The 20756-nt window shown below is 42.6% G+C and overlaps 3 protein-coding genes across 4 annotated transcripts in view; 2 read left to right on the top strand and 1 right to left on the bottom strand.

The window, feature by feature from the left end:
* Positions 1-5726, top strand: part of DPM1 (dolichyl-phosphate mannosyltransferase subunit 1, catalytic) — a 23759-nt gene extending 18033 nt beyond the window's left edge. Inside the window, exons 8-9 of the mRNA XM_019017071.4 lie at positions 4330-4444; positions 5360-5726. Of these exons, the coding sequence (XP_018872616.4) occupies positions 4330-4444; positions 5360-5464 (220 nt within the window). The 3' untranslated portion in view covers positions 5465-5726. The remainder of the gene's footprint in view (positions 1-4329; positions 4445-5359) is intronic.
* LOC109024361 (uncharacterized) overlaps positions 1-20756 on the bottom strand; it is a 25281-nt gene extending 4525 nt beyond the window's left edge. The window contains exons 1-5 of the mRNA XM_063702245.1: positions 20714-20756; positions 18409-18475; positions 11318-11401; positions 9540-9916; positions 9147-9221 (exon numbers count right to left, since the gene is read on the bottom strand). Coding sequence (XP_063558315.1) covers positions 9148-9221; positions 9540-9916; positions 11318-11401; positions 18409-18475; positions 20714-20756 — 645 coding nt within the window. The 3' untranslated portion in view covers position 9147. The remainder of the gene's footprint in view (positions 1-9146; positions 9222-9539; positions 9917-11317; positions 11402-18408; positions 18476-20713) is intronic.
* The window catches only part of ADNP (activity dependent neuroprotector homeobox), a 41905-nt gene continuing 30780 nt past the window's right edge, over positions 9632-20756 (top strand). Inside the window, exons 1-2 of one of the 2 annotated variants that reach the window (XM_031004709.3) lie at positions 9632-9771; positions 11789-11963. The gene's annotated coding sequence lies outside the window, so the exon portion shown is untranslated. The remainder of the gene's footprint in view (positions 9772-11788; positions 11964-20756) is intronic. The other variant, XM_031004710.3, reaches the window with a different exon arrangement.

Here is a 20756-nt window from a genome sequence, read left to right as displayed (position 1 = left end):
TGCTCTTTGGAATGTTGCTATTACTGATAATCTGTTCCAAACAATAGCACGTACTTAATTTTCTGCATTTCATATGAATACTTACAGCATTGTCTACAGAAAAGGTTGAACTCTTTAATATTTATATAGAGCTCTCTCAGTTACCTTGTTCTCCATATGTTTGAGGAAATTTTTGTTGTTCAATTTGGACAAAGCTTCGGTCCCTCTGAGTTTTGCGTGTCTGTTTCTGGGTGTGTGGGGTGGTGGTCTAGATTTGCTGTAGTAGATGTGAGCTGCTTTGTGTGACTGACCATGGCAAATGACAAAACTTGCCAGATTTTTTTTTTTTAAATCTCTGAAACTATAAAATGCCCCTGCATCTACTTTAGTGACCCCCAAGCCCCCCAAACATTACTTAATAATTTCTACTAGTTGATACTTTTTTCCACTAAATAATGTTGATTCTTGGGTCCTTTGCTTAATGCAGGAAAATCTAGGTCCTTAAATGTGAGAATTGACACACACACACACACACACACACACACAAATTAGGACCTGGCTGTTGACAGTCAAAAAGAAAAATGAAGCCTCTCTAGAACTAAAAAGCAAATAGACTGGAGAGTTGAACTTGGGGATGAAAGAGAGGGGAGGCTATACCCTAAGGCTAAAGAGTCATTTGTGATATGATTAAGATCTCTGATTGCGGATGGGCATTGGCTGGTGGATGGGCAGTGGCTTGCGCCTATAATCCCAGCACTTTGGGAGGCCGAGGCATGTGGATCACTTGAGGTCAGGAGTTTTAAGACCAGCCTGGGCAACGTGGCGAAATCCTGTCTCTACTAAAAATACAAAAATTAGCCAGGTATGGTGGCGTGCGCTTGTAATCCCAGCTACTCAGGAGGCTGAGGCAGGAGAATCACTTGAGACCCAGAGGCAGAGGTTGCAGTGAGCCGAGATTGCGCCACTGCACTCCAGCCTGGCGACAGAGGAAGACTGTCAAAAAAAAGCCAGGCATTGTGGCTCACACCTGTAATCCCAGCACTTTGGGAGGCCTAGGCAGGTGAATCACAAGGTCAGGAGATCGAGACCATCCTGGCTAACAGTGAAACCCTGTCTCTACTAAAAAATACAAAAAATTAGCCAAGTGTGGTGGTGGGCCTGTAGTCTAAGCTACTTGGAAGGTGGAGGTTGCAGTGAGCTGAGATCGCGCCACTGCACTCCAGCCTGGGCAGTAGAGTGGGACTCCGTCTAAAAAAAAAAAAAAGATCTCTGATTGCCATGTGGCAACAATGCAAAGAATAGTGGCACTCACAAAATCTCTGTACAGCGGGAAGGGCCAGTGTGGATTTCACAGGCCACAGTTTTGATGGTTTTGAATAAAAACCTAGGGTAACTGGTAACTAGTTGTGAAGATAGAGGCTGTGAAGAAAAACACAGCAGGGAGAGGAATGGGGTGAGGGTGCTTTGCTGCAACAGAACCATACAAGGATTAGTGGAGGGGGTGGGGGTTGAAGGATGGCCTGGGAGTTCTGGATTTTCATGTATTGACAGCAATGATTAGCTGTGTTCTGTATAAATGACAGAGCAGCCAAACAGACAAAAGTGAACCTGTTAATTGCACAAATTTTTTTTCTTTTTTCTGAGACAGGGTTTCGCTCTTGTTGCCCAGGCTGGAGTGCAATGGCGCGATCTTGGCTCACCACAACCTCCGCCTCCCAGGTTCAAGAGATTCTCCTGCCTCAGCCTCCCGAGTAGCTGGGATTACAGGCGTGCGCCACCATGCCTGGCTAATTTTGTATTTTTAGTAGAGATGGGGTTTCTCCACGTTGGTCAGGCTGGTCTTGAACTCCCGACCTCAGGTGATCCTCCTGCCTCCGCCTCCCCAAGTGCTGGGATTACAGGCATGAGCCACTGCACCCAGCCCAAAAAATTTTTTAAATAGGCCGGGCGCGGTGGCTTACGCCTGTAATCCCAGCACTTGGGGAGGCCGAGGCAGGTGGATCACAAGGTCAGGAGATCGAGACCATCCTGGCTAACATGGTGATACCCCGTCTACTAAAAATACAAAAAATTAGCCGGGCGTGGTGGCAGGCGCCTGTAGTCCCAGCTACTCAGGAGGGTGAGGCAGGAGAATGGTGTGAACCTGGGAGGCGGAGCTTGCAGTGAGCCGAGATTGCACTGCACTCTAGCCTGGGCGACAGAGTGAGACTCTGTCTCAAAAAAAAAAAAAATTTTTTTTTAATAGTTAAATCTCATTGTCTTCTCATAAGAGTGGTGGTTTCTTAAATACATGCATTAAAGTTCACTTGTCGCTAGACAAAGCCCATTTTTGTCATTAAATCCCTAGATTTAGGAAGCAGGTGCTTTTTACAAAATAAGAAAAGGAATCCTGGAAAGGCTACAGTCAATATAAAGCCATTTAATAGCATAGACCACCTGGATCCTAATCGCATTTATGGGATTATATGGCTTCATGTAACATTTTATTTTACTAGCCACAGTGTTAAAGTTACCATGTGGATGGGGAGGAAGGAGGTGGCAGTGAAAAGAAATATCTTAGAAAATGATTCTTAAGGGGAATAAAGCAACTCTTAAAGAGAGGAAATATTTCATAGCCTAATCCCAATTTTAAAGGTAATGCTGGCTGGATGTGGTGGCTCACACCTATAATCCCAGCACTTTTGGGAGGCCAGTGATGGAGGATATCTTGAGCCCAGGAGTTTAAGACCCCAGCTCTGGCAACATAGTCTCCATCTCTACAAAAACTAAAAAAATAAAAATAATAATAATAATAGTAACTTAAAAAGTTATTCTAAGTTATTTAGCAAATATTTAATGGCCTTTCTTGCTTAGCCTGGCATGGTGGCACATGCCTGTAGTCTCAGCTACTTGGGAGGCTAAGGTAGGAGGATCTTTTGAGCCTGGAAAGTTGAGACTGCAGTGAGCCATGGTTGTGCCACTGTACTCTGGGCAACAGAGTGAGACCTTGTCTCCAAAAATACAAATATATAAATAAAGGTAATGCGGAAACATAGTCCCATCAGTATCATAGTTCTTCCCACCCCACAATCCCAGTGCTCCCTCCCCTAACAGCATCTGACATATTATATATCTTCATTGAGTTTTTAAGTTCACTCCTTAACCCCAAAACATAAAAAAAAAACCTGAAACCCAGTACATTGGTCAATAAATATTTATTATTGAATAAATATTGCTACCATCAGATTCTCCTCTCTCCATATTTATTCCAAATTGATTCCTTTGAATCCTTAAGGAAACTATGTGGATAAAGGAGTGCACACACTAAGCTGTCAGTTTCTTCTAAGGGCTGTGCTGTCCTATACCCACTTCATAGTCAAAAGATAAGGTCGCCTTAGAAGTCTGAGGGGAAAAAATGTGGATTCAGGGTGAAACCCTGAGGCACAGTAGGTCCAGATGGCCTTAACTTTGAAGAGAACAAAGTTACACCAAACTGCCTCTTCTTGCTTTCTCCCCTCTCCCCACAAAAAAAAGGTAGAAATTGCTGCCTCCCTATGAACTGAGACACTGATCTTTAAAAAAAAAAAAAAAAAGTGTGACTCTGAAAATACGGAGCTCCCTGCTATTTAGTTACTGAAGAAAGTGCTTGGGTTTACCCACTGGACTGCCCAACTCCGCTGTCTTTGTAAATCTGGTGTTTGGCCTGCAGTCCATCTAAAGTTAGGCTGCACATTCATCCACTGTTAAGTGTCTAACTGTGACCTCAACTGGTGATAGGTGAATCCCACCAGGATTGTTTCTATCCTGTGATGCCTCGTTCCTGTTTTAACCTAGCTTCCCAAGCTCATCCTAGAGCAACTTAGTTTATCCTGGGGAATTTATAAAGGAAATCATGAGAAATCAAAACTCATCATAAACATTTATTGGAAAATGACTGTGAATTATGAGGTTCTTTCTTGTCATCTAATATATAGTTGCTTCATAATCATCTGTCCACCCTGTTGTTTCAATATTTGGAACAGTTTCTTTCAACTTTAAATTTTAGGGAAATCTTAAATAATGGATGGTTCTGCATCAAATGATTCATTTTACTGTATTTCACTAATTTCTGATAGTATGCTGGGAAAATAATTCTATAAAAGATACTGAGAATTCATTTTCACAATTATTCTAAGTTATTTAGCAAATATTTAATGGCCTTTCTTGCTTAGGACAAATGTATCATAATCATCAAGTGTGCGAGCTTTTCTGTTTACCAATGGCCAGTGAAAGTTTTAGGCTTTATACATACCAGTGAACTCTTTGAAAGGTCAGGATACATAGGCATGTGTATTTATCCAGAAGTTGATATATATTTTTAATTTCTTACAGATTATACCGAAAAGAAGTTCTAGAGAAATTAATAGAAAAATGTGTTTCTAAAGGCTACGTCTTCCAGATGGAGATGATTGTTCGGGCAAGACAGTTGAATTATACTATTGGCGAGGTATGCAACTGATGCTAAATAGTGTGTCATGTTCCTGGTAAAGGAGCAGTAAGGTTTAGAATTTTTATAATAAAAAGTTTAACTTTCATAACTGCTAAATTGTGGAGGTGTTCTAGTTGTTTAGAATATTCATGCACAAAGGGTAAAAATTCATATTAGTACATTTGAACAGTAAGATTTAAAACATTAACAGTCAGCATTCTCTTTTAAATAATTAAAAGTTCCTGGTACTTTTTCAATCCTAGCCCTTTCTTCTAACTAATCAGCATTATGGACTGAGTCTCTTTGCTTCTTTTCCTTTTGTCACCGCCAGTGACCACCATACTTTAAAATGAATGATGAGTTCCATATGTCCATTTCCTGTTAGTAAGTGAAGACCAGGAATTACAGAGCAAGGAGGTGGTGATCTGTAATATTTAGGGCTAGTTAGTGAGCTCTTAGGGTAGGGAAGACTCTCCTCATTTAATAGTAAAACTCTTATTCAGAGCAAGAAAATAGCTATGGAATGTCACTTCTCTTGTGGAAGTTACAAGCTATTTTACTTAATGCTAAACCATTGTAGCTAAATTTGACAAGTGAAAAATCTACGCAAAAGGCCATTTTACTTTTGGAGTATAATTTTTCCTTGAAATGCAAACTGAAACTTGAGTAAACCAAGGTAATACCTAGAATCAGTGCTTTTTAAACAGTTGCAGATTTGGTTCATGTGACCTATCTTTAGATAATGCATGTTTAATTTTAAAGACTTGGAGATACACACAGTTGCTTTCATAATCCCCTAATTTTATACTTACTTTAAGGACCTCTGTTGTAGGACTAATCCTATTTCTGTTGTGTTGGTAATGTGGTATACCGGCTAAGCTGCCTAATTGTTTTTAAAGACTAATGTTAATTTTTTTTTTTTTTTTAAACTAGGTTCCAATATCATTTGTGGATCGTGTTTATGGTGAATCCAAGTTGGGAGGAAATGAAATAGTATCTTTCTTGAAAGGATTATTGACTCTTTTTGCTACTACATAAAAGAAAGATACTCATTTATAGTTACGTTCATTTCAGTTTAAACATGAAAGAAGCCTGGTTACTGATTTGTATAAAATGTACTCTTAAAGTATAAAATATAAGGTAAGGTAAATTTCATGCATCTTTTTATGAAGACCACCTATTTTATATTTCAAATTAAATAATTTTAAAGTTGCTGGCCTAATGAGCAATGTTCTCAATTTTCGTTTACATTTTGCTGTATTGAGACCTATAAATAAATGTATATTTTTTTTTGCATAAAGTATTGCTGCCTTCATTAGAGTATGTGAATGTAGAATTTTTTACATGGGGAATAATTTGAAATAGTCTTTTTAAAAACTGGAATCATAGATCTTTATACCTAATAGATCTCAGAAGTAAGATAATGTTAACTGATGAAATGTTTATGGCTGTGTCTGTATGAATTGAAAAAGAAATACACACCTCTGCCCTTTCCTTAAAAATGTATCTCAAATTTCTTAAACTAGAAAATACATTTAGAGCAGGCATTTACAGTTCGGTTCTTTTCAGCTGTTGAATTGATGAAACATTTCATCTATCAAAGCAGGTCTATTTAAAATGCATATTGTGAATTGGGAAACAATTTGACAGCAGTTGATTAGATAGCCGTTTTTTTCTCTTTTGAGCAATAACCTCTATCAGTAAGGAAAAATATTAATGACACTGAGGCAGAAACTTAGCTGCTACAGTAATTTTTAAACATCTTACTGAATTGTATAACATTTTTTTCTCAAAAGACTTGTTTTCATATTATTTAAAGACCCTCAGCAAAGCTCACATCCCTACTAATTTGAAGAATCTCTGCCTTAAGCTCTTCTCTCCATTTAGAAAAGTGTTCTGCCAGTTAAAATTTGGGCTAAGCTATCCAATAAAGCCAGGGCAAATATTATGTTTACCCACTTTCTCTAAAGTAGGTATTTCAGAAGAGATCAGTTAATTTCTAACTGTAGCATAGGTTATGGTCATGTAGTATCTTTTAAAATTTGAGTAAGGGCATGCTTTGAGCAATTAAGTTTAAGTTGACTTTCTTCTGGAAATAAAAGTAAGAGGTGTCTCTAAATTATTTATTGAACAGTATTCCTAATTACTACATTTTCCTGGCTTAATTTGGCTGCTGAAGAAATTGAGGCCAGGCACAATGGCCCATGTCTATAATCCCAGCACTTTGGGAGGCCAAGGCAAGAGGATGGCTAGAGCACAGGCATTTGAGACCAGCCTAGGGAACGTAGGGAGATCCTGTCTCTACAAAAATATAAAAAAATAAGCTGGGTGTGGTGGCACTCACCTGTGGTCCCAGCTACTTGGGAGGCTGAGGTGGGAGGTTCACTTGAGTCTGGGAGGTCGAGGCTGCAGTGAGCTGTGATCATGCCTGGACAACAGAGTGAGACCCTGTCTTTTTTAAAAGAAAAAAAAAATGAAAATCTGATTTTTCATTTGCATTTCTGACAGATTCTACCAGAAATGAATCCCAGACTATAAAACCTGTGGTGTCATTTCGAACATTAAAACCACCCCCTCCCACACTTCTATAGTTGAACCCATAGTACACATTCCAATAAGGGCCACTCTTGTTCTGTTTCCCTTATGTCCAGAACTGTCCAGCTGGCCAGTGAGGGAACTGCTTTCCTTGGGGAAGAAACTTCTCTCATTCATAACAACAAGAAATTTCATCAGTGCTTGATGTGAAATTAGTTTTAAGCTAAGATAATAGAAATGTAATATTCTCAGGTTTTTTGGAGTGGTTAGAATTTATTTTTTCTTAACCTAAACTCAAAGTTGAGTTCTCAGTGTCAAGTATGTGGAGCAGAAATTAAGTAACAACCTTAGAGAACCTAATATAGATAGTACTGCCTTCTCAGATACTCACTAGAGTAGATAATGTTTGCCCTTTAAATCTTTTTAGTTATTCACACAATCATTATCACAACACTGTCACTCTTGGAATTTACCATAGAGTATTTGAGCAGTGAAGACTCATAGCATTTGGAAGTCATTTAGAAAAGAATCTGGAATATTTAGATGCATGTTTGTAGTAAATCTGGTGCTTAAACACTGTAAAATTAAATATTTACATCTGAATCTAGCATCCCATTTTGCTTTGTAAATGAGGCCAAAGATGAAATCCAGATGTTTTCCCTTTGTATTTGTATTATCACTATATGGAATCTAAGTATATCTAAGGAAAACTAAACTTAAACTTACTTTGCTTATTTCATATTAGTTTTTATCTGTCTTCTGCAGTGTGTAATTAGATTCTTTAGTTTTCTGAATCAAATGCTTTGCCCCAACCCCTTTTTCCACGACTTTTTTCAGCTGTTTTCCCTTGAAATACTGACTTGGCTTTTAAAGATACATTTTATCACAATTGCAGAAATGTGTTGTATAAAAGTTTGTTAAACAGGGCTAACTGAAGTCTTAGATGTTGAACAGCTATGTGTAACCACAATTTATACTACTTGCAGCGAACTCAGATTATTTTCGGATGTTAAGTATGGCTTGAAACTATGTTAACTTGAAATGTAAAGAAACAGGAAAAGACAGGTGTATTTACCTAAAGATCACATATTAAGGAAACAGGCTTGGTTAATTCCTCACTATTGACATCTATTACTTGTCAATACATTTAATCAACCAATGATACTTTAAATCATAATGTTACTTTAAACAACCTACTTTAAAAGGTTGGTTCAAAAATGTTGAGGAGATAATGTATTGGTTGGGATTGACCTAAATTTACAAAGCAACCATGTGCTGTCTTATGCTACCCAGATTGTGGGAGCACCAAAAGCTATGTCCCTAGGACTACAAAGTGTGTTGTTTAAGGATCTTGCAGAGAGCCAGTGCCCCTATTGGCAACATCACTTCTCATCCTTAAGTTTCACCAGTTGGGTGGCCTCAAGGCACTAGGATTCCCATTTTTTTTTTTATTCAGGTCAAAGAGAAGAGTCCATCACTGTGACTGGGAAGAATGTCAAGTCACAGGGTAACGGCGGACCTTAATAAAATCTCGGCCCCTCTGCACCGAATACCCCACCAGGAAAGGCTAAGGCATCCATGGGGTTGTGTCTCATCTCAAGTCGCTGTGTGAAGCACGAGGCCCTCACACCTCATTTAAGGCAGGAGGCATCAGGGGCGACCGGCCAGGTGTCCCGGCGCCTTCCCGTCGCTTCTCAGCCGTGGAAGCGCGGGCATCTGAGCACGTGGAGCCGCCCCAGGCCGCCCCGCACACCCCTCCCGCCAGATGTAGTCCAGGCCCAGCTGGGCCCGCGCAGGGATCCCCAGCACGGCCACCTGACTGAGTGCTGGGCGTGCTGCGGCCCGCTGCTTCTGCCTCCGCCGCCGGCGCTGCGGCCAGAGGAAGGCGCCCGCCGAGCACACGGGCCCCGGGAGCGCACTGCGGCCATTATCCGCGGCGCCTCCTAGTGGGTCAATGGCAAATCCGCCTGGTTCTCGCGAGAGCTCCCCCCTCAGTGGGGATTATATAATTTCCCTCAAGCGGGGGTGGGGGTGCTGAGAGCACCCTCCCTCAGGAAAAGTTAGGTGCAAGCAGGGGTGGGAGTAAGAGGAACCCCCCTGGGGAAAAGGGGGTTAGGGGTGCTGTCCCCACTGCCCCCCCTATTTAGCTGGACAATGAGTCCTCTTATGCTAATGAGGCACTTACGTCACTTCCGCTCTTTCTCGGCCGCCATTTTGGCTAGGGCAGGTTCGGGGACTCGGTCCGAGGCGCTTGTATTGTCTGCTGAGGGGAGACGCGGGATCAGCCCCCTCCCCCGCCCGTTGCCGCCGCCGCCTCCGCCGGTCCGGTCTCCCCTCCGCCGCCCGCCGGGATCCATGAGCTGAACTCCCGCCCCCCCCCCCGGCCGCCGCCATCTTGTGCCCCCTCCCCCTCCCGCAGGCAGCGCTAAGGGGGATTTTGGCGTCTTCTCAGACACAGCTCCCTCTCTCGGTCCCCGCTGCTGAGGAGCGAGAGGAGCGCGGCCGCCGCCGCCCGCGCCGGTGAAGCCGCCTCTCCCACACCCTCCGTCTCCTCCCTCCGCCCCTCCTTTGTCTGCACCGCTCGACGACGACGCCGCCGCCGCCCGCCGCTCTGCTGCGCCCGCCGCGCCCCCCGGCAGCACCCGCGGCCGCGGCGCGAGCCGGAGTCCGCCGAGCCGAAGCGCGACGAGGCCCCGGGCGCGCCCTCCCCGCTGCCGCCACCGCCGTGCCGCCGCCATCCGCCCGCCGCCGCCGCCGCTGTCCGGCCCCCGAGCACGCCGGCCCCGCGCGCGCCTTGAGGCCGAGTCAAGGTAAGCCCGGCGCCGCCGCGCGCGGACCCGCGGCCCTGCCCTGCCTCGCCTCCCAACCCCGGCCAGCGCGGCCGCCAGTGCAGCCTGGCCCCGGGCGCGGGCGCATTGTTGTTCGCATCGCCGCCCTCCAGCCGCACACACGCTCCTTTGCACACCCCGGCGCCGACGGGTCCCCCGTCCCGGCACGGACCGCTACCCGACTCTGCCCTGGAGGTCCAGGCGCTTCCTCCTGCAGCCCGACCCCCTTCGCCCCGTGAGCCCACCGAGGCCAGCAGCCTGCCTGGCCGCCCGGAGCTTTTGCAGCTAAGGGCATCTCCCCCACCCCGCCCCCAGCCAGAACCGAGCTTCTCCCATCCCTGGAACTAATCCCGTCCGCCCCCCACCCCCAAAAGGAGACCCCCCACGCACACCCCCATGCCTTGAACCAGCCTTCTGCCAGGTCTGCCCACCCTTACCTGGGGGAGGGGGGACGGGGTTGGGGGGGGCGGGGAGCATGCATGGCATGGAGTGAAAGTCTTTGCCTCCCCTGTGCAATCCTTCTTCCCCAACCTGCCAGCTTCCCTCCTATCCTGACCACAGTTCACCACCATCCCTTTTCCCCAATCTCAGCTGCCTGGTCAGCACCTCTTTCGAACATTCTGAGCCCCAACTTTGCAGTAAGGTGGTAGAAAATGGAAATCCAGAGAGCTGCGAAAAGATTTTCTTTTAATGTAATGAATGGGGAGTAGTTTTGTGAACACCCTCGTATTCACCTCTTCTTTCCTCTGGGAGGCCTGCCTGCCTTCCCCTCCCCCCCAACCTTGATCCCTGTCTGCTGGAAAAGGCGCGATTGCTTCTCTTCCTCTTCTGCCCAAGACCAAGACTCTAGGTCTGATATCCTTTTTAGCCACACACACACACACCCCCCACACACGAAGTCTTCTTAATCTTCTTGAATTTACCAGTTACTCTGGACACTTCTTGCCATAACCCCATTTCACAGACAAAGGCTTAGGAGGGAGAAAGAGCCAAACTGTTTCTGTGTTTGTCATGTTAATGATGTCCATCCCCACACACCCAGTTCCCATCCCTGATGCTTCTTGTGCCTGTATCTTGAACCTTCAGAATGAAAAAAAAAAAAAATCTCTTGGATAGCTTGATACAGTTTCTTTAGAAATCTGCATTGTTGCTTCTGGTTTATGGCCATGGAGAAAATACCAGCCCCCACCCAAAATGCACCGCAGCCAAGTCGGCTAAAGGCGATGAGTGTTGGAGTCAGTAGGGGGCGCATTCTCTGCACTGGGTAAGGCTGCAGAGGGGGGAAGGGCCCCCGAGCTAGAACAGGATGTGCTTCACAGCGCCTTCTACAGACCATGGGAAAATGGGCCCAGCAAGACACACTCGCACTCTTAGTTGGTGAGCTGACAGCAACATGGCGAAGGATTAAGTGAGTCAAGAGCAGTGATTTTACTTCTTTTAAAGAGCCCACCCTGCATTTTAGAAGTTTTCTCCTTTTACTTTTTCAAAACTGTTGGCCCCCAGTCCACATTTGTTCTTGACGAATCACCTTGGCACATCCTTGGTTCGGATTCCCTTCCTCTGGAGTTCTTCCACCTCAAGTTTTGAATGTGTCACCATATCTTTCCTAAGTCTGGTGGTAAAGGAGAAGGTTTGAAACCTGAAAGTAACAGGTTTGGGGGCATAGCTGGTTAACTCCCTTCTTCATATGCCAAATCTTTCCAATTCTTTGAGAGTTAAAAATCATTCTTGAGAGATGTTGGATTAAGTGTGTAGATGGGTGTCATGATTTGCAAAGCCTTGTTGGTAAACATCAAGCCCATGTTGGGTTCTTCATTGTCGAACTCAAGTGTTGACTGTAAAAATTTCGTTTCCCTCCAAATTTGGACTTGTAATTGCCATTCATTATCCCAGCAGCCAACCACCTTTACAAAAATGTTGATACCAGTCTTCTGTGAGCACCCACCTTCTTAGGGTGTGTTGATTTCTATAGATTTTACTCCTCTTGTTATTTCCATAGGTGTGAGATGCACAATGCGAAACCTAGGCCCCAGCTTTTACACCATGATGCGCAGGGTTGTACTTTTTGTACTGAACTGATAGGTGGCCTAGTGGTTATGCCCTGTACTACCATTTTGAGGATCTGGACTCCGTTTCCTGCCTTGCTCTTTGGACCACATTGTCAATTCACACCGGTGGGTATATTCATTTTGGAGGGTGGGAACTGCAGCAACAGGGAAGCCAGAGACTTCCTTCTCCTTGGTCACCACCAAAACCAACACTTCCAAAATTTCAGCCTAGCCACATTCCTCAAGGAACCGGTTAGAGCTGGTTGCAGTAGTGGGTTCTGAACACTTATTAACATAAGAAATTACTTACAGCTTTTTTAAGAGAAATTTTGACAGATGCTAATATTGTAATCATTTGCATTCTACACCCCTTTGTATAAAGTATAAGTATTCAGTTACTATTACTTTGATAACCCAATCTCTAGAGTTGCTAAGCTTCTAAAAGCCTTAAATGTCTGATGAAAACATGGTTTTCCATGAACTTGTTCTTGCTACCAAAGATTGACAGTGGTTGATGTTTGTGGGTACCTTTAAGACTTTGTTACAAGTGTGTTACATAAATACACCAAGAGAAGTTTATGGAGAACTGAATGGGTGTATTCTTTGATACCTAGTTAACCAGTTGGTGCTTAACAGGAGAATTTTTCTTTGGAGAATTGCTACCAAGTAACATTTTGGTGAGTGAAAAGGAGGCCCTTTGGTACAGGTATTTGACTAGAGACATTGCTTCTACAATTTCTTAGTCATTGTGAAAAATCACATATTTAAATGGGATTATTTAAAGTTTTAAATACTGTATAGTATTTGTAGGCAGGTATAGTTTTTATCTTTATTTGGTGTTTTATATGCAGTTATTTAAGTTCTGAAAATGAGCATATAATTTGAAGACAACTTATTTGACGGAATGTTTGAAATGAAGTTTGTTGAGGGGCTTTTGTTTGATTTAGCAAATGAGATACGGTGTTGAATGATGTCCTAAGTGGTAACAGCCATTTTCCCTTGAAGGAAAACTTGCTGTGAGCTCTTAGAAAGCATGTATTCTACAGTTTCAAAGGTTTCTTGGTTTTAACACTCAAAAAATAAGGTGAGGCCAGGTGAGGTGGCTTACGCCTGTAATCCCAAAACTTTGGGAGGCTGAGGCAGGAGGAACACTTGAGGCCAGGAGTTCAAGACCAGCTTGGGCAACATAATGAGACCCTGTCTCTACCAAAAAAAAAAAAAAAAAAAGTGAAACAATTGGGCTTGAAGACTGGAATTTATAGTAGGTAAACTATATACTTCATTAAAGTATAGTAAAAGGTTCAATTAACTAGAGTGTGGGGAATGGGTATTCTGTTTAACTGAACTTTAAGTAGAAATTCCTTTTTTTATCTTGGCCTTTGTTGAAAGATTTCCTGAGACTAGCTTATTAGGAGCTATATATTGAAACTAACCTCTTTGATTTTGGTTCTTATAGTCCCTGTATAGAAAATATAGGAGATTGGGCTGAAAATCTCTTAATGACCCTTGGCCCTTCCAGCCTTGGAAGTCATTGATTTTATACATGCCCACTGTGAATTTGCTTTGCTTTGCTTAAGTTTATCTTTTTCTCCTTATACCAGAGTGCAGGAAGAGTTTTAATACTATTTATATTAAAATAAGAACTTCACAACCTTGAACAGATTGTTTTGGTACCACTTGCAAGTAACCAACCAGTAGGCTTTTATCAGGCAAAAATGGCTTATTATTTATATTTGATTATTAAAAGTATAGGTATATAAGGCAAACTATGTGAAGTTGTTGCTTTCCTTGTAACTACTTACACGTTTTGAAAGTATTAAAAAGTTAGTATTTTGAAAACTAAAATACTCAGCAGTTTATTGATTAAATAAGATGATGCTGGCTACAAATTTTATTTTGAAAATTGCAACTTAATAAGGAAGATAGAGCTGTTTTGTAAAGGAGAAAGTAGAGATTGATACTTCATAGGGTAAAAAAAAAAAAACTTCAGCATTTGTGTTTCTTCTTTTGAGGATCATATATAAGTAACAAAATTGCATAAATTGCAATAGACCTAGGTCAGTTGATTTCATAATTGGGGTGTGTGTATGTATGTACACATACATATAAAATATATGTAGGTTTTCTAGAGCTGGAAATGATTGTCATATTATTAAATACAGATGAAAAGTTCAAGTATCACGTGTAGTTTGGGGAAAGTACATTTAGTTTTGAGATGTAGTTTGGGGACAATACATCTAAGTGTAGTAAAAAAAATACCAGAATTAAACTTTATATATGTATTTTTTTCCAAGTAACCTATTTAAATCTTAGTGAAATAAAGATTTTTAAAGTGATATGAAAGAAAAAAATTGGAAGTTTTTATTTTACAACATTAGAAACATTATTGTGGTTTACACCAAAGTACCCATGACTGTTGTGTAAATGAGCTACTTGTTCAACCTGGAGTTCCAAAGGACTTTTTAAAAGAGCATCATAAAGTCAGTTATGTCTTACATAAGGTAAAATAACTTTCGGTGGGAGTTTAACCTTCATTCTCTTGACTGAGAGGCATGTACATTAAGAGAAACATTGCTCCCCTGTGTGTAAATAATTTAATTATAGTTGGATTCACAGAGCTTGACTTGTTATTAGCATCGTATAAACTTAAAGTTTTTCCTCCCCTAGTTTTTGTGTGTTGTTTGTTTGTTTGTTTGAGACAGTCTTGCTCTGTCTCCCAGGCTGGGGTGCGGTGGCCCAATGTCGGCTCACTGCAACCTCTGCTTCCAGGGTTCGAGTGATTTTCCTGCCTCAGCCTCTGAGTGGTTGGGATTACAGGTGCCTGCCACAACGCTTGGTTAATTTTTGTATTTTTAGTAGAGATGGGATTTCGCCATGTTGGCCAAGCTGGTCTTGAACTCCTGACCTCAGGTGATCCACCTGCCTTGGCCTCCCCAAGTGCTGGGATTATAGGCGTGAGCCACCGCTCCCAGCCCCTCTCCTAGTTTTGTAAGAGCTTGTGATAGTAACTGGAGTAAATGCCATATTTTGCTGATGTACCTTACTGCCAGTTAATACCTTCTATGTTGTTAGTTTGGAAACTCGGTGTTTGAAACTAGTATAAACCAAAGCCCCATGCTAATTAACTGAATTGATACTTTGAACGTAAAAGCTGTTTCTTGTTTTTACTTTGGCACTTTCCACCTTGATTGTTGAGATACTTTATTTGATAAACCATCCATGCTTTGCCCATTGTGGGTGGCCATTGTGACTTCATGGTTTTTTGTTGTTTGTCTGATCCTGTTTATTAGAAAGTGAGGAGAGGATGATTATGTTCCTTCGTCCTCTCAGTGTCTTAGTACTCCCTACACCTGCGTTACGTTATGACCTACCTTTGCGATCTGCCAGTTTTGGGGTCAGCTTAAGTGAGAATTCATATTCTGCTTCACTGGAATGAGAAGGCTGTCCTCACATATTATCATGCTTCTCAAGTTGGTATATATGAGCCAACTTGATTATGTAGTGTGTGTGTGTGTGTGTGTGTGTGTGTGTAGGAAGTCACAGATAAAAATTGAGCCAACTGTGGAAAGTGACAGTTTTGATTGCAGGGCACACGTTTTTATTCTAATCAATGAAAAATGCAAAATTCATATTACTGTTTTAGTCGTGGGTCCTGTCATCTCTGTGTATTAATTCAGTCCTCTGCCTTAAGGAGTTCCTTGAGATTTCACTCACAAGCTTTGGTATTATTGATCCCTACCTTGGTTCCAAGACAGCAGCTAGAGAAAGCCTGGAACCTTTCAAGAATTTCAGCAGTGTTCTAGAAATAAAGATTTAGAAAATAAGAGGAAAGCATAGACAACGTTGGATGGAGTTTACAAAGGGAAGGCTGCTCTGAATATATGCCAGTTTTAGATTTAAGTTAAAGATTTAATTTAAAAGCATACACGTAATCTAAAAGAGTCATGCATTATTTGACCAGCTGTTAGAATTAAAAATGAATCTGCATATCCTAATACCCTCTTCAGTAAGGGTATAGATTTGTAATTGAGTCACTTAGCTGTGGGTTGTGTTTATATGTCACTTCTCATGTGACTGTGATGACTTTAATAAGGATGCGCTGTTTAAGTGTAAAGACCCCCTTGCCGGCCTTTATGGTATTATAGTATTGGTGGCTTGTCTGTTTTATTTTCCAAGCACTTTATAAACTATTCCCAATTTTCTCAGGACTATCCTTGTTTCGCAAGTAGGGAAATCAAGGCACTACCACATACAATGATGAAATGAGCCACAGAGTATGTCTGGGCTGGTTCCCAGGCCTGTGCTTGCAACACAGGCCTTTATGGTGCTCTTGTAAGCTGTTTGGCTAATGGGGGCTCACATGAATTCTTCCCATTTCACAGTGAGGTTTTATGCTTCCATGTGAGCTTAAACCCAAGGATTCCAATGGTGTCTACATGTAAAGAAGCTAGCCACACCCCCAGCAGGGAGAGTATGGGTGTAAATTGTGCAGGTGGCAGTTAATTGGAGTAGCATATTTCTGCTGGGAAGTTAACTGTATAAGAATCTAAAAAGAAACTTTATGTTCCCTTTTCTTTTCCCAGTTTTTTAGTTTAAGAGTCAGTCTCTCCTGAGCAGTTACTTTTTTCTTAGATAATTGCTGGCTTTTACCCTTTTTCTGAATCCTTCATGCTCCATTTAAGAGCTTGTGGAAACCTGTGCTTCAGTTGACAATCTGTAAAGCTCTGCTCTTCTGGTGGAAGCTCATGACCTGAGAATCTTTTGAGTGGTCTCTTTTGAGAAACTCCTGTCTAGTGGAAATATGGTGGAATTTATTAAAATTTTAAATTTGAATTATAAGTTTAGGTTGACAGAATCCTTGCTCTTGTGAAAGAAGTGAGCTGAGACTGGGAGTATCCAAATGCAAGAAGTGCTCAGAATCCTGCTTCAAGATCAGTTACACTTAAAAACAGCAACAAGAGGATGGGTGTGGTGGCTTACACCTGTAATCCCAGCACTTTGGGAAGCCAAGGCTGGCGGGTCACCTGAGGTCAGGAGTTCAAGACCAGCCTGGCCAACATGGTGAAACCCCATCTCTACTAAAAATACAAAAGTTTTCCTGGTGTGGTGGCACTCACGTGTAGTCTCAGCTACTTGGGAGGCTGAGGCAGGAGAATCACTTGAACCTGGGAGGCGGAGGTTGCAGTGAGCCAAGATGGCACCACTGCACTCCAGCCTGGGTGATAGAGTGAGACTCCGTCTCAAAAAAAAATAAAAATAAAAAACAGCAACCAAAAAAAATGCAAATAAAACTTCTCTGAGGAAAGTGTAAAAACTTGAGCCATCAAGTGGCAAAACCTGGTACAAGAATGCTTTTGAAAAGCTACCTTTGGGGAAGCCTTGATCCTGGGAAATGGTTTAGAAAAACTTGAGAACATAGTTTAAATAAATTATTCGGTTACTCAAGAATAGTGAAAGAAATATATTTCCTATTGTGGGAAATTATTTCTGAGTAGTTTTGGTAGAGCATAAAAATGTATTATTAGGGGATCAAAATAACGTTTTATGTCATTTAGATACAAAGACTTGGCATGCTTCTGAAATAATTTATAAATGGACATATCTGCGTGTCCTCTTGTGGTGTTGTGATACATACTGGTTTTCATCCACCACGGTTCCTGGCTCATAATACCCATAACCCCATTACCATTGTTATAATATAGGGTACGTTAGGTCTCAGAAAATAATCTCTGATCTTCTCCTGCTCTCCTTACACGTGTCCCAAGGCAAGATTCTGATCTTTACCCAGCTTTCTGATTGTAGGTCTTGAGATCCTCCCTAGAGAGAGGGTGTTGGCCCTATACCCCGGGGAAGGGAAGTAAGGTTTCCTATATGAAGCTTTTATAAAAACCCAGGAGGGCCAGGCGCGGTGGCTCACGCCTGTAATCCCAGCATTTTGGGAGGCTGGGGGTGAGCAAATCACAAGTTTAGGAGTTTGAGACCAGCCTGGCCATCGTGGTGAAACCCCATCTCTACTAAAAATACAAAAAAAAATAGCTGGGTTTAGTGGTGGGAGCCTATAATCCCAGCTACTCAGGAGGCTGAGGCCGGAGAATTGCTCGAACCCGGGAGGCAGAGGTTGCAGTGAGGCGAGATTGCACCACTGCACTCCAGCCGGGGGACAGAGTGAGACTCTGTCTTAAAAACAAAAAAAACAAAAAAAACAAAAAAAAAAACGCAGGAGGACTGGGTTCAGAGAGCTTCCAGATAGTTGAACACACCTGGAGGGTGGCACCCCCAGAGAGGGTATGGAAGCCCAGTGCCCTTACGCATTTCTTTATCTGTACTTTTTATAATAAACCGGTAAACATAAGTGTTTCCCCAAGTTTTGTGAGATGCTCCAGCAAATTAATAGAACTCAAGGAGGGGGTCTTGGGAACCCCAGCTTGAAGCGTCAGTCAGAAGTTCTGGAGGCCCAGACTTAAAGTTGGAGTCTGAAGAAGGAGAGAGCAGTCTTGGGGACCGAGCCCGCATCTTGTGGAATATGACACTATATCCAGGTAGACAGTGTCAGAACCAAATTAGAGGATACTCAGCTGGTGTCCGCTGCTTGGGAAAAAACCCCACACGTTTGGTCACAGAAGACAACTTCACGATTTCTGCGTGGTGTGAGGGCAGAGGAAAAACACAGTTTGAGAGTTTTCCCCTAAAGCACCCCTTAAGGGCTACTTGTGAATTATTTCCCTTTTTCACATTGATCTTAAGCCAGATTGTCCACTTACAGTGACAGCAAGTGGCTGTATGCCTGTGGAGTTCTTATGTAGGCAGTGGAGTGCTAGAATCACTCTTTATGCTGTGTCCCTGCCTTGCTGCCATACCTGTTTAGAGTGAAGTAAACTGGGAAGTGCTCCTCACCTCACACTCTCCCTAAATCTAAATTGGTATATTGTAAAGTATCCTCAGTCTGTTTTTCTTGTTTAAGTACCGAGGCATCTTCCCCCGCTTTCAAATACAATTTTAGGTGAACTCTTAAATTGATGAAGGGTCGGGGCCAGACCTCTGGCTGCCCAGCTTTCACCTTGTCCCTCAGGCATCATCTTCCCTCTATTTGTATACATATCTTAAACTGTTAGAGGAGTTCAGCCTGAAAACAACTGGTTCTACTGGTGTACTGGAAATTCTGGTGGTCACTGCTAGAATTCTTGCCTGAAATCTGAATACGGAAAGTATCAGGATAAGCAGCAACACAGTAGCAGTTTTCCAGTTGTGGGCACCAGTCTTGTAGTCTGAAAATCTTCCTAAAAGACCAGTGACTCCACATATTTTTTAAAACATCCAAGATATGCAAAATCTAGATGACACCTTTATGTTTCTACATAACTGTAAGTCACCTGGGTTTATTTAAGATAGTTGCAGATGTTCAGCTGCCTAAATATTTTAAGTGTCACTGAGCTTGTAAAGTTAAGAATATGCAAACCTGAATATGAATGGCTCACACAGTTGTAAAATATTGTATAAAAACACTACTGTGCATGATGCATTGTAATGTGTACAGGAACAGATGTTGTTATGGCAACTACATCTGATTCTCAGTCATAATAGTTTGAGCTTTTTGGAGAGGTTATGCCCTGGTGTGAACTCAGAATTTTCAAAGTGATTATTTTAGTATCTCATCTGGTTTAAGGTGATAATGGTAACTGACTTAAGCATTAACTTGCATCATCTCATTTAATCCTTCTGCCATTAAAACAATGAGATAGTGTCCTTCTGCTTATGCCATAAGAAAACAGACCTCTGGAGGTTAAATAACATATTTAGGATCACAAAGCTTGTAAGTGGCAGAGCAAGGATTTAAATACAGATCTGTCCAACTGTAGGGTGGACCACTGCATCTTTATTTTCTAGAGAAGAAAAGCTTTACTGTGCTATGTCACCCTACCTCTTGCTAAGGAGGTTTGAAGTTATAAGGTACAAATTTTTTACATATGGCTGATAGGTAAGTTTTTGTCCAGGAAAATAGTATTATTAGCACAAATTTTGACTTAGGCTATAAGCTTCACCTGTGAACCTTTTCTTTTCCCCTCGTTTTACTCTCACCCCGGTATCCTGTTATCTCATACCTAAGGCAGTGATGGTTTCTCAGACCTCTTAGATTGAGAAGATGTGGCATGGGTGTAAGGTCTCTCAGGTAATTCTGAAGGTTGGGTAGGTCTGGTATCTACTCTTTTACTCAATTGACTTCCTCCAGGCCTTTTTTTTTTTTTAATGGAGTCCAGGCTGGAGTGCAGTGGCGTGATCTCAACCTCTGCCTCCTGGGCTCAAGAAATTCTCCTGCCTCAGCCTCCCAAGTAGCTCGGATTACAGGCGCTGGCCACCACACCCAGCTAATGTTTGTATTTTTAGTAGAGATGGGTTTCACCATGTTGGTCAGGCTTGTCTCAAACTCCTGACCTTAAGTGATCTGCCTGCCTTGGCCTCCCAAAGTGCTGGGATTACAGGCATGAGCCACCGCTTTCTTTTTCTTTCTTTCTTTTTTTTTTTTTTTTTTTTTTGGAGGTGGAATCTCGCTCTGTTGCCCAGGCTGGAGTGCAGTGACTGCAACCTCCGCCTCCCGGATTCAAGCAATTTTTCTGCCTCAGCGTCCTGAGTAGCTGGGATTACAGGCACACGCCACCACGCCCGGCTAATTTTTGTATTTTTAGTAGAGACGGGGTTTCACCATATTCGCCAGGCTGGTCTCGAGCTCCTGACTTCGTGATCTGCCCATCTTGGCCTCCCAAAGTGCTGGGATTTCAGGCATGAGCCACCACGCCCGGCCTGGATTAATCCTCTTAAAGTGCCATTAGAATCATGTCCCTTCTGTACTTCGTTACCTGCAGCATCTCCTCAGTGCCTACCAGACATGGTAGCAGACTCCAGCTTCACATTCAAGATCCCCAT

Source organism: Gorilla gorilla, chromosome 21 (genome assembly GCF_029281585.2).
Source record: "Gorilla gorilla gorilla isolate KB3781 chromosome 21, NHGRI_mGorGor1-v2.1_pri, whole genome shotgun sequence".
NCBI lineage: Eukaryota > Metazoa > Chordata > Mammalia > Primates > Hominidae > Gorilla > Gorilla gorilla.
Note: the sequence above shows the minus strand (reverse complement) of the source record. Positions and strands in the feature narration are given on the sequence as shown.